General features: G+C 39.5%; 1 protein-coding gene and 1 long non-coding RNA gene across 6 annotated transcripts in view; one reads left to right on the top strand and one right to left on the bottom strand.

Moving 5' to 3' along the window:
• sdk1a (sidekick cell adhesion molecule 1a) overlaps nt 1–15,518 on the top strand; it is a 370,173-nt gene that overhangs the window by 187,914 nt on the left and 166,741 nt on the right. For all 5 annotated transcript variants that reach the window (XM_082188880.1, XM_082188881.1, XM_082188882.1 and 2 more), the window contains exon 5: nt 14,697–14,830. In XM_082188880.1, coding sequence (XP_082045006.1) covers nt 14,697–14,830 — 134 coding nt within the window. The remainder of the gene's footprint in view (nt 1–14,696; nt 14,831–15,518) is intronic.
• LOC309514040 overlaps nt 1–15,518 on the bottom strand; it is a 238,976-nt gene that overhangs the window by 126,710 nt on the left and 96,748 nt on the right. The gene's annotated exons all lie outside the window — the stretch shown is intronic.

Genomic DNA, 15,518 nt, shown 5'->3' on the forward strand with positions numbered 1-15,518 from the left:
CCCGAAGTCATGGCTGTCCCGATCACAGCCTGTCCATGACGTCACAGAGATGCCCTAAAATGAAGCTGAGGAAAGAAAACAAGATCAGATGGATACTTTTTGCATTTACAATGACTTTATTTTTTTGGTCCGTTTAGTTTGATTGACAGTAATACTCACTTCAGCCATCTAAGGTAGAAGACGGGCCCATCCTTTCCCTCACAACTATAAAGAAGCTTTTATAGATGCTTTCTCAGTGAACTTCTAAACTTTGCGAGAGAGTTTTTCCTCCAGGACTAGATTACATGTTTTAGTTTGTAGCTGTAACGGTGCACAACAGGCCCTGCAGAGCAGAAAGAAAGATGTATGAGTGATTATACAGGAGGTGTTTGCATGTGTGTTATTGCAGTGGAAGCTGCAGGTCTAATCCAGTGTGTTTGTATGAAAGAGAGTGATGCTTTTGTTCTAGTCCACATTTACCAAAATTGCATTCATTTTCAGGCCATGCACCCTAGGAATTGAACCCATGACCTTGCTGTTCATAATAGAGGATGACCTCCTATCTGCAGAGTTACACTCTAACCTGCTCCAAAATACCTGTCTAGAAGATTCTAGTAAAGCTTCCCTTAAAGGTGTTGTATGTAAAAAAAAAAGTACTGTACTGAAGCATAAAATGACCTTATACTTGTTTCTCAGAAAGTTATTCTACTTTGAAATGTGCGTTCTGTGTCGAAATATCTGTTTTTGTTTTGGTCTGTGTGATCCCGCTCACTGGCAATTTACCCAATAGTATTTCAACAACCTGGGTTTCCAGGTGGTGGAAAACACAGTGTATTGCAGCTATTGAAGCCAGCAAACGAACTGGGTCCGAAATCGCAGATTCTACCTGGACTAAAACTAAAACGCCTCAGCAATAAAAAAATATAGCAAACGTATACATTAGCTGATCAACTTACAGTGTAAGGCTAATCACTTTTCATCATTCCTGTTGCATGACCTCAATCTGGCAACCTGTTTGAGCATTGAGTCTGAGGAGGACGGGGCGAAGGAAACAAATTTCTCCAATATTTTGAATTTGGACTGGAGTACACATTTCAACTGCTAGCAATCAATATTACATACTGCACCTTTAAGAAAAGAAGTGTGCATTTACTGCAAAATTGTAACATATTAAGAGTTGTAACACATTTTGCCACACTACTGTCTGGGACAAGACAAATTTTTTAGAAGATTTCAATGTAAAATCAATTATCTGTGTGAATGAATGTTTTTTAAAGGTTTATAATAATAATGATGATAATTTTATATCCAACTTAATAATGAAGAGTTTATAAGAGTCTTAATAACAATAAACTATGAATTCAGATGTAGTGATTCTGCGGAATTGGCCTATTGGCAATAATGAATAATGTAATTCATGGAATTAAATAACTCCATTCTCCATGAATTGTAAATAATTATTACATTAAAAAATTAAAACACAAATGAAGGGTCTATCTTTAACATTTAACTAAGATTTAAAAAAAACATTTATGTTTTGCTCTAGAAATCTAAATGATTTGCTCTGATCATGCAGAGCATAAGCATTCATTCACTTCTTTTGAATAAGTACTTACTTTGTGACTGTTTAAAAACTGTTTTGTATAGTATGAATGTGTGTAGTATGAATGTAATCTGGATGTATTACATTAGTCATGCTGTCATTTTTACGTGACCTACATTGAAACCTAACAGTAGTTTTCAGTTACAGATATTGAATAAAGTAATAAAATGTAAAAAAAAAAAAAAAAAAAAAAAAACACTGCATAGTCTTCAGTATAAATTAAATTTAGATGAATCCTTATTAAAGTTATTTTGTTCTTTGTCCTATGTTTGATTAACATTAATGACACAGACAGAATATTAGGCTGCTGTCACTTTAGACTGAATGCTCGGACCGAATATAGTGTTACACATAAAATAACTAGCTTCCGGCAGACGGCCGTACGCAAGTCGACTTATGCCAAAAGAGCAACCCTTGAACTTGACACAACGTAATGACAAACACGGTTGCCCAGCCCTGTTTGTTTGAACCGCGAGAGGCGTCAGAGCTTATGCTACTCCTACATCATACATGCGTCAAGTGTTACTCTTTTGGCGTAGGTCGACTTGCGAATGGCCGTCTGCCGGAAGCTAGTTATTTTAGTCAATAAAGTTTTAAATATGGATATTTTTCTTACACAAACTCATTGTTTCGCTTCAGAAGGCCTTTATTAACCCCCGCAGAGCTGTTTTGAGCATTCTTATCATGGATTGATGCGCTTTGATGGACTTCCAAAAAAATATACCCATTGACTCTCGCTATAAAGCTTGGAAGAGCCAGGACATTTTTTAACATAATATTCGTCTGAAAGAAAGAATGTCATATACACCTAGGATGGCTTCTTGTCCCAATGTTTCATTACATCACTGTTGGAAAACACTCTTATCAGAATATATATATATATATATATATATATATATATATATATATATATATATATTTATTTATTTATTAATTTATTTAACCTTTTATAAACGAAATTTTTTCCCCCCTAATTTTATTTAATGTATGCTCCATCTTTCATTTAAAATTCTTAAATTTGATCAATACATTCAGTTAGAATAATAAGACACTAGGCTGTTTCCAATCAAATTAAATAATTTACACTGAAAAATTACAACTGTATTAAATGAGATTATGAGATTATTTTAAATATTTTTTGAATAAAAAATTATAAAAAAAGAATATGAGGGATGTTGAAAAGAATGATACTTTGAAACTAAACCGCCAGTAGGTGACGGCAGGCGACCGTCTTAATGAGCGAGTCATTGAGTCATTAATTCAAACGATTCGTTCAAACGGCTGATTTATTTAGAATGAAGCAGTTTATGAATGGGTAATTGAGTCTTTGACTCAACCGATTCGTTCAAAACGCTGAATCATTCAGTAATGAAACATGGCTGACTGTTCCTGTGAGATGCACTATGGTTCTGCTGTGATCTTTGTTTGGAAATATTTTCGCTGCCGAAACAGAACAAAAAGTCATTGCGTATAAAATGTAAGTGACTTAATTTTAACTATTTGTTTATTGAACTGTTATGAAATCAATGTCTTGGTTTCAATCGTGATGGTATTCAGGAAAACAGCACTCCGTGTGATGTTTCTTAACTGTATAATATGTTATAAATAAATGTGCGAGCCTCAACAGCGCAATTGTCTTACCGTCAGTAGGCCTATATTACGTAGGCCTATATTATCAGCTATAGGCTATCAATCGCCACTTACATTAAATGAAATAAAATTAGATTCATCCTTGCGGTTTCGGTTATTCCCCTGTTATTTTTATTTAAATTTTTTTGATATTGAAAATTGTTTTAATCAGGGCATTTGTCCTGTTGGGCAAGTACAATTCTCTTTCACTTGTCCCTTAAAAAAACACACACGTGTAGCGTGAATGTCGAGCCCTGATATGTTTTCCTTGATTGGTTTTCCCTGAAGAGAATTACATTGTTGAAAACGATTGAAAAAGTAAAAGAGTGACGCACGTTCATTGTGTTTTACCGTGATGAGAGTTCCGTGTCTTTATTAAACCCAACACATTATAATGATTTATCTGTCATCCACCCTCGACTAATTGGAATGTTATGTTTTTATTACTTGGCCCGCCCGACCTGCGGATTATGATCCGCGCAGCACTATCTGCAAACTATACGGTTTGAGAATGGACACAGGCCAGGAACCCGCAACAGAACCGTCACGGTGGAAAAAGTGTATCTGAGCATGTGACTGTGTGTCCGAGTTTTGTCGAGAGCCGGAGGCGGCACAAAATTTGAGGGAGGAGGCCGCATCGTAATTCTCTATGCAGGAAAAACCTATTTGTTCATTTATTTATTCTCTCTCCATCTCTTGGCACAAAGGTAACAATCGGTTTAATCTTGCGTTTGGTACTGTCGAGCCCCCGGTACATACCAGGGCTCTATTATTTAGAAGAATAGCTTGGAACAAAGAGATTGAAAGGAAGTGAAGGCCCACATGGGTACAGCAGAGTTTATTTATCTCTCATAGGTCTATTCTCCCTGCTCCTCCACTGAGGTGTTCGTTAACCCTCACCCTGAAGGTATGCAATGCAGATAATGAAAAATACTTGGCTGTTTTTGATCTAGTAAAGGAGGCTATTTATTTCATATTTATAGGGATGGAATAAAAAGAAAATACATTAAAAGTTTGCTTCCTGGAGATAGTTCAAACCCTGGAGTTATGTGGTCTAGTTTGTTTGGTACTGCATGAGGCAAATAACCCCATCTGATGTGACTTGAAAGTTGTGTATGCAATGCGTTCAGTTGCTTCGTCGAATGGTATTTTAAGAAGAACTTTTTTAGATGCAGAGTTGAAGAGGTTGGAGTTTCGTCGAGAGCTTTGCCCTGTAACATTACCACAGTCTTTAATATTTTAAGTGAGAAACTATCTTGTTTGGATGTCTTTTCACCATTCTCTGAACCTGACTGAAATATCCCTTCAGACTCGTTTATATTTGATTGTCTGTATTGATGTGAACCTGAATATTTCATTGAAGGAAACCAAAGGAGATCTTTCAGTCCTGCTGACCAGCTTGGCTCGCCTCAGATAACGATTAAGGCAAGGCAAGTTTATTTATATAGCACATTTCATACACTATGGCAATTCAAAGTGCTTTACAGAAAGGAATTAAAGTAATCACAAAATAAAAGCAAGGAAAATTAAAACAGTTATAAAAGAAATTAAAAGAGATACATGATACAGTTATACAATTAATTAAAAGAGTAAAAAGATGATACATAGATAAACTTCTCATCTGGCAAAACACTGGTGTATCATATTTTTCACAACTCTCAGTTTTACTCTGAGATTTTCCCGTGGTGATTAAACTGTGTCTGTGGTGTTATTTCGGCGCCTAAGAAATCTATTGGACGTCTCCGATGGAGCAGATTTTTCCCTAAAATCGGATTCACGGGGTAACCTCGGGTTCACTGCCCCATCAGTCCGCACCCCAAAAACCCATTTGTTCGGAAGCTCTAGGAATGGAATCAATTCAGCCCGCACCCCACAGAACCTCAAGTTTAATTACACATCAAACTCACTACTCTACCACAGACCCAGGTCATCAGCATGGTTTCATCTCTCAAGTTCCCCAATTAAGTAGTTTATGTTTGTCTCTTACCCAATTCTCAGTGCCATTTGAGTTCAGTTTAGAATCAAAAGGAGGGATACAGTGCAATCAGTCGGACATACAGTGGATACAGTTATAAAAAAGAATTAAAAGAGTAATAAGATTATACATAAATAAACTTCTCATAAATAAACTTCTCATCTGGAAAAACACCGGTGTAACATATTTTGCACAGCTGGTTTTTTTACTGTGAGATTTTCCCATGTGGATTGTACTGTGTATGTGATGTTCTTTCGATGCGCCTAAAAAATCTATTGGACGTCTCCAATAGAACAGATTTTTCCCTAAAATTGGACAGGAGGAGCTCTAGGACTGACTCACGGGGTAACCTCGGGTTCACTGCCTCATCAGTCCGCACCCCAAAAACCCATTTGTTTGGAAGCTCTAGGAGTTCAGTTTAAAATAAAAAGGAGGATGCAAAATAAAATACAGTGTAATCAGTCGGACGTACAGTGGCACAGTATCATTCAGTAAATGCACAGCTAAACAGATGTGTTTTGAGTCTGGATTTGAATGTGACTACTGTAAGAGCACATTTGATCTCTTCTAGAAGGTGGTTCCAGCTGCTGGCATAATAGCTAAAAGCAGACTCACCATGCTTAGAGTGAACCCTTGGTATTTCTAGCTGATATGATCCTAGTGATCTGTTAGGTTTATATTTAGTGAGCATATCTGCAATGTATTGAGGTCCTAGGCCATTGAGTGATTTATATACCAGTAATAATACTTTAAAATCAATCCCAAATGTAACTGGGAGCCAATGTAAAGACCTAAGGACTGGTGTGATATGTTAACATTTTCTGGTTCTGCTCAGAATCCTAGCGGCAGCGTTCTGTATGAGCTGCAACTGTCTTATGGTCTTTTTGGGAAGGCCAGTGAGGAGACCATTACAATAATCCACCCTGCTGGTGATGACAGCATGCAGAAGTTTTTCTTAGTCTTGTCTGGAAACAAAGCATCTAATTCTTGCAATATTTTTGAGATGAAAGTATGCTGATTTAGTTATTGCTTTGGCATGACTACTGAAACTAAGGTCTGACTCCAGAATCACACCGATATTCCTGACTTGATTTTTAGTTGTTTGACCCCTAGCGTCAAGGTATGCTTTCACCTTGAGAACTTCATCTTTGTTTCTAAACGCAATGACTTCAGTTTTGTCTTTGTTTAACTGAAGAAAGTTTTGCCACATCCAACTGTTGACTTCATCAATGCATTGGCATATGGAGTCAATGGTGCTGTAATCGATAGGGCTAAGTAGATCTGTGTGTCATCTACATAGCTGTGGTAAGAAATTTGGTTATTTTTCATTATTTGGCTCATTGGGAGCATGTACAGGTTGAACAGAGGTGGCGCGAGAATTGAGCCTTGAGGGACTCTGCATGCCATGGATGTCCATTCAGACTTATGGTCACCTATACTCACATAATAACTTCTCCTTCCTAAGTATGACCTGAACCATTTTAGGACTATCCCAGAAAGCCCGACCCAGTTTTCCAGCCTGTTAAGAAGTATGTTATGATCGACAGTGTCAAATGCAGCACTGAGGTCGAGTAGTACCAGAATTGATGTTTTGCCTGTATCACTATTTAACCGAATATCGTTTATTATCTTTATGAGCGCTGTCTCTGTGCTGTGATGTGGTCGGAAACCAGATTGAAAATTGTCAAAGTATCCATTTGAGGTTAGGAAGTTGTTCAGCTGATTGAAGACAACTTTTTCAATGATCTTGCCTATGAAAGGAAGATTGGTCTGTAATTGCTCAATATGTTGCTATCCAGATTGCTCTTTTTCAGGAGGGGCTTGACAACTGCAGTTTTAAGGAACTTTGAAAAAGTCACAGAGAGAAGTGAGGAGTTTACCACTTCTAGGAGATCTGCTTCTAAGCAGTTTAACACACTTTTGAAAAAGGAGGTGGGGAGTGTGTCAAGAGTGCAGGTTGATGTTTTAAGGTGCTGTACTGTTTCTTCCAAAATTTTACCATTCATTTCTTCAAAATCAGACATAGTAACTTTCTGAGGATGTGGTCTGATCTGTCTTACCTCAGTGCCACACGAGGATATGCTGATCGCCTTTCTGATATTATTGATTTTCTTAGAAGAAGGAAGCAAACTCACTGCATTTGCTGTCTGAGAGCATTTCACTGGGAATCTGGCTTGGGGGGTTTGTTAGACTCTCTACAGTAGCAAAAAGAGTGTGTGTGTTATTTATTTTTCTGTTTATAATATTTGAGAAGAAAGTCTTTCTAGCTTTGCCTATGTGGCAAGGGGGGCGTGGTCTAGCGAAGTCTGTGACAGGAGAGAGGATCAGCAGACAGGTGCGGCATAAGTGGGTCAAGTGCAAATGACAAACGTTGTCTTGTTTCAGTGATTGGCGTGGAGAGACCGCATATAAGCAACGGGGAAACTTCATTCAAAGAGAGAGACACGCGGAGATCTGTGGGTGAGCGTGCTGACTAACCCAGAGGAAAGAGTTTTGGATGAATGCCGAGTGCGGGAAGCGCGAGGACGTGATCGCTGTTTATATTGGAATTTGGACTTTGGACTTTGTTGCTGCAGCGACTTTGTTTTGTTGTTTTGTTAATTTATAAATAAATACCCACAGCCTCCGCAAGCCGACCCTGTCCTCTTCCTTCCTGGAACTTGAATTTTATTACAGCCTAGTTCCACACTGAAAGCATGACGGCTGTCTTTATAGATGTTATAATGGACTACAAGTTTTGTCTTCCACCACATGCGCTCAGCTTTTCAGCATTATCTTTTCATATTTTGCACTGCTGTTGAGTTTATCCATGGTGCTTTTTGTCTGGCACTCTTCTTCCTGACTTTCACAGGAGCAATATCATCAATTACACATATAAGTAATATGCGTGGAGCACCTTTTAACACAATGCCCAGATATTCGAAAGATGGGTATAATTCCCAAATGATACTTGCTTACATTGCTACACCCCCACCTCTCCTACTCGCTCTGCGGATTAAGATTAAGGAGATTTTTCTGCCTTCTTCTAACACATGCTTGTTAGATTTTAATTAATTTTTTTGTTTGTTTTTTGCAGCTGTGGGAATGGTTGCTTTTATTAAAGCCGGGCGCACACTGTGCGATTTTGGCCACGATTTAGTCGTCTGAGACCAATTTTGCAAATCCGAAAAGATTCCTCTGATCCTAGGCTAAAATCTGACATCTTTGATCGTTAGTTTGTCATGTTCACCGACAGCAATTTAATGACAGTTGCGATCAAATTTGACCTAGGACGAAATTCTGTCAGTGTCAAAAGATTTGACTCACAGTCCTGCAGTGTGACTTCTCCTACGACGACCGTCAAATTGTCTTCGTTTTTCAAGACAAGCCATGATCAAAATTAACGTTATAGATTTCTTTGTAGCCACCATTTCAATCCTGCATGTAATGCAGCTCACTGTCACTCAACTTGTCATTAATTGATGATGTAAAACTCCGGACAAGTTTTCTTGCGTGCGACCGTTTTTAGCGCGTCTTGACTGTCGTACAGTCTAATATTAATGAAAACTAAGATCTTACAGTGTGACATGGCTTACAGCGATGATCATGTTTATTCAGTCTGATAAGCAACAATCGTAAAGGACTATTATAAATCGCACAGTGCGCACCCGACTTTAGACAGACATTATGATAGATTCTTGAAGTTGGAAAACAAAAACACATTCATGTAAAACATCGCTTAAACAGTCTCTGTTACACATGCTGGTTCAGAAATATGACCTATATCTCAATATAACACACACTCGTGTTGCTTTAACAGCAGAATTTTGATACAGATTCGATTCACCGTAAGTTTTGTTTAATTGTCATGAATGCCAATAACACACTACAGGTTTGAGTCCCATTCAGAAATAAATTGATTGATATAATTCCATTCAAATTCCAACTCAAGAACTAAAATAGAGTGCATTTGACAATTCTAAATTTCGGCCAACTCTAGTGCACTGGACCAGCAGGGACGGTTGAGTTTGTGTTCTGAAAGGCCATTAGTCATGGTTCTCGTGGTCATGGGGTTGAACTGGGCTGAGGGACGGATGAGGCCAGCGGGCTTATCTTCACTTGTACATCTCAGCCTAAAATGGCCAGCACATTCATCACAGGGAGGAGACTGCAGAGGACTGCTACTTTTAATGGATATTAAGAAAGCAGACTCTAGAACTGTGGCGTGGATATTTTCTTGCAGAGAGATTTTCTGCTGTCATTGCATTCACAGCATTGATCATCTGAGCTCCAGCGCAGCTCCACTGTGTTTGTATGAAAGAGCCTCAGTGTGCTGTGATACATAACAATGCAGGAGCGAGAGGAGAACAGACCATCAATGGGCTTCTGGTCTTGTCTCTTCATGTCTCATCTCTTGTCTTCTCATCTCGGTCTCATCTCATCTATCTCATCCCCTCCATCATGCCTCATCTCTTCTCTTCTCATTTCTTCCTGTCTCTTCTTATTTCCTCTTCTCATCTCCTCTTGTTTTGACCACTCTGTTTTCTTTTCCCGTCTTGTCTTCACGTCTCCTCGATATTACTTATCACCTTTTCCTCTCCTCTCCTCTCCTTCATCCCAAACTTCTCCCCACCTCCTTTTTTCTCTATTTTTCTCTTTGTTTATGCTTGTTTCTTCATTTTTTCATCTCATCTTGTCTCTTCTTTTCACATCTTGTATCGTTTAAACTTGTATTCTCCTCACTATGTCTCTATTCTAATCTTGTTCATTGTCTATTTATATTTTCACACTGAACTCTTTCTGTAAGAGTTGGTAGGCAGCACAATCAGGGCTCGACAATAAGCACTGCCCGTGGCCAGCGTGAAAGATGCTTGGGACTGTTGACGAAACTGTCACGGTCTCGACTGGACCAGTGCTGCATCGTCATGAATGTTTATCATTTGCACTTGTTTTTAAGCTTTGTCAATTTAAACATTAAAGGTGCAGTCTGTAAGAATGGCTGCCATTTCTCCTGCCACCTGCTCCTAAGACTGAACGGCGCTCACACTGCAGTATCTGCAGTATTTGGTCTGCAGTATCACAGGCCAAAACAAAAACAAACATTCTAGCCTGGAAACGCACATTTCAAAGTAAAATAACTGGCTGTAGAACTGTTTTTCAGAGAAACGAGTATGTGAACTTATCGTGTTTTCTCAATATATGCAAACATATTATGGTATTTTTATGCTTTAATAGAGGGAAAAAGTTACATACAGCACATTTAAAGCACAAAAAGATGTGAAAGAGAACTAATTTCAGTACTCACGTGCTGTGAGAATTTTTGTGTGTACACACATCCGAAGTGCGCACACAGACAGCACATTATATCAAAACACCCTTCTTGGAGAGTATCCTAGTAAACATATTCTGTTATGTCTTAAGTGAATGTAAACAGTTGAGAAAGAAAATGCATGTATATCTGTGCATTCAGTCTTAAAGTGATAGCAGCCTAATATTAATGCAACTGTCTGTGTTTTTGATCTTAATCAAACATCAGAAGACAAAGAAATGACTCACAGCTCTTGACTGGATAACTTTTGTAACTTTAATAAGGATTAATATACATTTAATTTATACAGTATGCAGTCTTATTTTACATTTGATGTACATTGTTCAGTTTCTATATCTGAAAAACCACCCACCTGAAAAGCACTGATTTCACTGGTATCTTAAATTTTGGTGTCATAACCTAATTTATTACAAATACAAGGTTGCATGAGCCAAAACAAATGAAAACAGTTATTTTATTTATTACTTTTTGTTATTGTGGGGCTCGTGAACATTTTGCAAGTAAAAATTGGGCCAGTAGAAGAAAAAAACCTTGGTGTCCAGCCCCGAGATGGCAGGGACAGAAAGTCTTTTCTGTTCTGTTGAGCTGTGAGGGTCCTGGTTAAAGGGACATTGAGATTTGGGGATGTTCTCTCTTATAGTTTGGGTTAAAGTCCATAGAGAACACACAGGGAGGTCTGAGCTTCTGGTTCAGCAGCTTCCAGAGAGGATGTGCTTTATCTGTACTTTGTATGCTTTTCTGAAACACCCGTGTCTCCATTCATAGCAGGATGCGGGGAAAGGCTTGACTCATGTCTGCAGACCACCTTAGGCATTTGAGCCTGAAACAAGAAAATTGCAATGACCTGATTTCATTCACTTTGAGCATTTATTTATTTGATCCGGGGGCTGAATGGGAAAAGCAGACAGTGTCACTCTCTATGGCCTCCTATATGGCCCTGAAGCTACTTTCCTAAGTTATTTTACTGTTTATAGTCTCACATAAACAGACACTTGTACTTGTCTTTTTACCCAGACCCACAGCATATTTCTTGGCACGATAGTTTCGCTTAATTTTTTACTTTCAGATAGACTTTGATCTCTTCTTTTGCATCACTTAGAGGCAAAAACCACACAGACAACGTATTCCATGATTCCAACATAATTCCGGGTCACAATGCCTCAGGGCAGCGATGCTTCTGTCTCTCTGCTTGCTCCCTTGGCGTCAATGCGGTAAGCTTTTCTGTCCTCAGATGTGGGTGGGAGAAAGTTTTCCGAGGCCTGAGAGCATCATAAATCAAAACGTAACGTCAGATCCACACAGCTGGGCTCCCAGGAACTAGGAGCACAATATGAGTTGCTGACATTTTAATTACTTTGTCATACATCTCAGACTGGTAAGCCTATTTTGAGGGCGTAATTTATGGCAGTAAATGAAAACAAATATTCTCTAAACCATCTTTCTGAAAGCCTGTTCTTGCCATGTTGATTAATGGTAATATCTCTCTAGTTGTCTGTCCAGTGCCTGAGAGAATTAGGTTCTGGACCCTTACCGGCATGCGCACATTGCTTAACATTTCAGATGCTAGCGAATGTGTGCGCAGCCACGTTCCACTGACATGGCAGGTAAACAATATGAAAAAACTCTCCAGAGAGTAATTCGTCTTCAATTATGCCAATGACCCCCCAGAAAAGCCATTTTCCTTTCAGTTTTCAAAACAGAGATGATAAAAAGTGATTTTCAGAGCGTATTTCAGCAAATTGATCTTTAGATTTGATTGTTTTGTATTGGAAATGGCTGGCCGGTTAAATGGTTGCTTTTTAGCCTGGCAGGCGTGCAGCCTTTTCCCAACAAATCGAAATGGTCGTCCTTTTGGAATATTTAGATTACCTGTGGCTCCCGGCACCTTTTCTAAGTGGATTAACATTTCACGTGGCTCCAAACCTGCATCTTAATATGTTGTGGGCTGATATCAAAGAGTCCTCAGGGATCAGAAACAAGCATTCCCATTATCTTTCCTGCTGTGCTTTGTTTACCAAACCACAAGCAAGGGCCATTCATCTAGACAATTGTAATGGAATCCAAACTAGCAGGACTGATCATAAAATCACTTTATACACAGGTCGCATCGATTCCGCTCGCAGCATAACCCAGGTAAGCGCTCAGCCCCCGCTCTCTCGCGTTTTACAAACCTCCTCTGGCAGCATTACGCAGGATCACACTTGCTGCTATTAGGCCCTTAAATCATCATGAAGGTGAGCTGTTTATGTACACATCAGTTTGGAGCCTCAGATGCTTGCCAAGCCATTTCAGTCTATGCATATTTAATAATTAAAAGTCCATCAAGGCGGGCCGTTCTGACCTTTTAAAGCCGCCACTGACATCTGTGAAGGGTGCCTTTATTTCCCAGATGCAACCCAGCCCAGATCCGCAGTCAGGTGTCAGGGTGCAGACAGCGATGTAATGCATCCTCATCAGCGGCCGCCAATCTCTATCCCTCGCCAACCCCCTCCCCACCCAAGCATCCGTGGACTTTTGATGGATCTCTTTATGCTAATCTGCACTTAATCATGAAACAGCAAAAATAGAATCAAGCTGAAACAAAGCTCACTCTAATTACACGTCAATATTGTTCGCCGCAGAAGCGAAGACAGCTCTCTTGTTCCTACTTCTGCTGTATTTATCAATTTATTTATTTGTCTACTTGCAAACGTCTCTGAGACTTGAAGATCTTTTGTAGGGATCTGTCTTGGAAATAGGTAATGACTGTGGCGCTTGTACTCACGGCGTGTAGGAAGACGCTACAGGTCCCACGGAGCTGAAAAACTAATCATAAGTTTCAAAGCATCCCCGAGTCGTGCTCAGCCTCTCAAGGGCTTCTTCGCGGTGGTCACGCCTGAGCAGAAAATCTCTTAGACAGCAGTGATGTGTAATTGAGGATGTCATCAATTAATCAAAAAACGAGGGAGGGGAAAGACTATGCATGATGAGTAGGAGTCAGGGCTGGAGATATGCAATCCATGCCTGCTTTCATCTGCGGAAATAAAAAGAAAACAATTCCATCCTGCCTACGTGGAGTCGTGGATTATCAAAGCGCCATGTTCTCCATGGCTCAGCACCAGTTTGAGATGGTAATTTTGCCTTAAAGAGGCACAGAGAAACTGGCACCTGAATTAATTGACAGTGATACACATCTGCCACTAAGTGTCTTTCCTGCAAACTTTGAATTGATGGATGAAGTGTGACGAGTTCTAATTAATCATTAGCGCAATAGCAGCAGCTCTGATATCAGTCCACAACTGCCTGAATCAGATAAACCCTTCTTAAAGGTATACTTCACTCAAAAATGAACATTTTGCCACCATTTACTCACCCTCATGAAATTCCCAGCCTGTATGACTTTCTTTTTTTTTCTGTTGAACACTGTATTTAAAAGAAAATGCTAGTTGTTTTTCCATATAATTACTGAGGCGAGGAGGGCAAGAAGCCACCAAAGTATCGTATTGATGTTGTAATATATTAAAACATTTCCTCTCCAGTGCGATCTTTACCACTGTGACGAACTTGAGAATCGAATCAGTCTGATTTGTTTATTGAACAAATATTCCTGTTTTTGTGAAATGGATCAAATGATTGGTTCTTTAAAAAGAGGCAAATCAAAAGAATGTGTTTTCTCCTGGGATGACCCTTCAGAAATCATTTTTAGATGATGGTGCTCAAGAAAAATTTTTATTTTTATTTTTTGTGATACGTCATTTGAACTATTTTTATAATACCGTTATGAGACTTCTATGCACCTTTGTGTCCTTTTTCAGTGAACTGTTCATTTTCACTTTTTCCAGTGTTTCCCAAGTCTGGGTCTCAACAAACAGCTTCCTCACTTAGATACTAGCTTGTAGGTTTATTATCACCAACAGCGGTATTTCTGTCTGTAATGACCCTTACCACTCATTGATTCTCAGCTTGTGTCAGAATGAGGGATCAGGTACATTGAAAACGCTCAGGGCTCCATGAAATTCCTCCACGCCAGACGTGTCCCAGTCAAACCCATGGCGCAATGAGTTCATGGCAAAGCTAGTTTTATGTAACCCAATATACATCAGTTAAGCACTAATTATAATGCTGTCACTCTATTGCGATAGTGGAATTTGTTAGTGTACCAGACTAATTGTCAATAATGGTTTAACATAGCTGTATTTCATTCGCTTTGTTACTCTCCACAGAGCCATAACATTGGAGAACCAGCTAGTGGTGCTTGCCACCGCTGCGGCAGACGCCGGGAGGTACTACGTCCAAGCTGTTAATGAGAAGAATGGAGAAAACAAGACAAGCCCATCCATCTACCTGAATGTGGCAGGTAAGTTGAGGGGTGATGCATTTCACTAGATCATTTCTATTACCCTGCAGCTAATGTCACATGGCCAGTCATTGATGCAGCCAAGACAGAACTATCGACCAGACGTGGGAATTATGGCTTTCTGTTGGTCCTCTCCCTCTTTTGTTTTTGCCCACGTGTTGTAGGCACAGTTTAACAAGCTAGTTTCAGAAGCACTCACAGGCCGGCATGCAGATGCAAGGTACCTGTAATTCCCATTCCCTCAGGGGGCCGTTTAATGTGGTGCATTCATCAGAGAGGAAGGCCATCCGTGGAATGACACAGAGAATCTGTTTGTTCTAGTGACACACTTGGATTTGCTAGCTGAACGTTGTTTGCTTGCTGTTGTCGTAGCTGCTTTGGCAGGTGCTACTGAGCATCGCCTGCTTTCACAATGCTAATGCGCACATCCCATTCATGCATGTTCAGCCACTGACAGCCCGTTAGAGGAGGCAAAAGATGCTGAGCCTTCTCAAAAATGTATTCAGTATGAAAGTTGCAACTGAATTGATACAATTTATTGTAGTTTTAATCAGTGAACCTACTAATGTGCATTACTCAGATTTGGTGCTGTTTTTTATCATGCTGACAGCATACAGGCTCTTCTCGTTAGTTCAGACCAATCAAAATTGAATGTTCCACTGACACTGTCATTTGGTTCTATCCAAAA

The sequence above is a fragment of the Leuciscus leuciscus genome (assembly GCF_965113295.1).
Source record: "Leuciscus leuciscus genome assembly, chromosome: 1".
Taxonomy (NCBI): domain Eukaryota; kingdom Metazoa; phylum Chordata; class Actinopteri; order Cypriniformes; family Leuciscidae; genus Leuciscus; species Leuciscus leuciscus.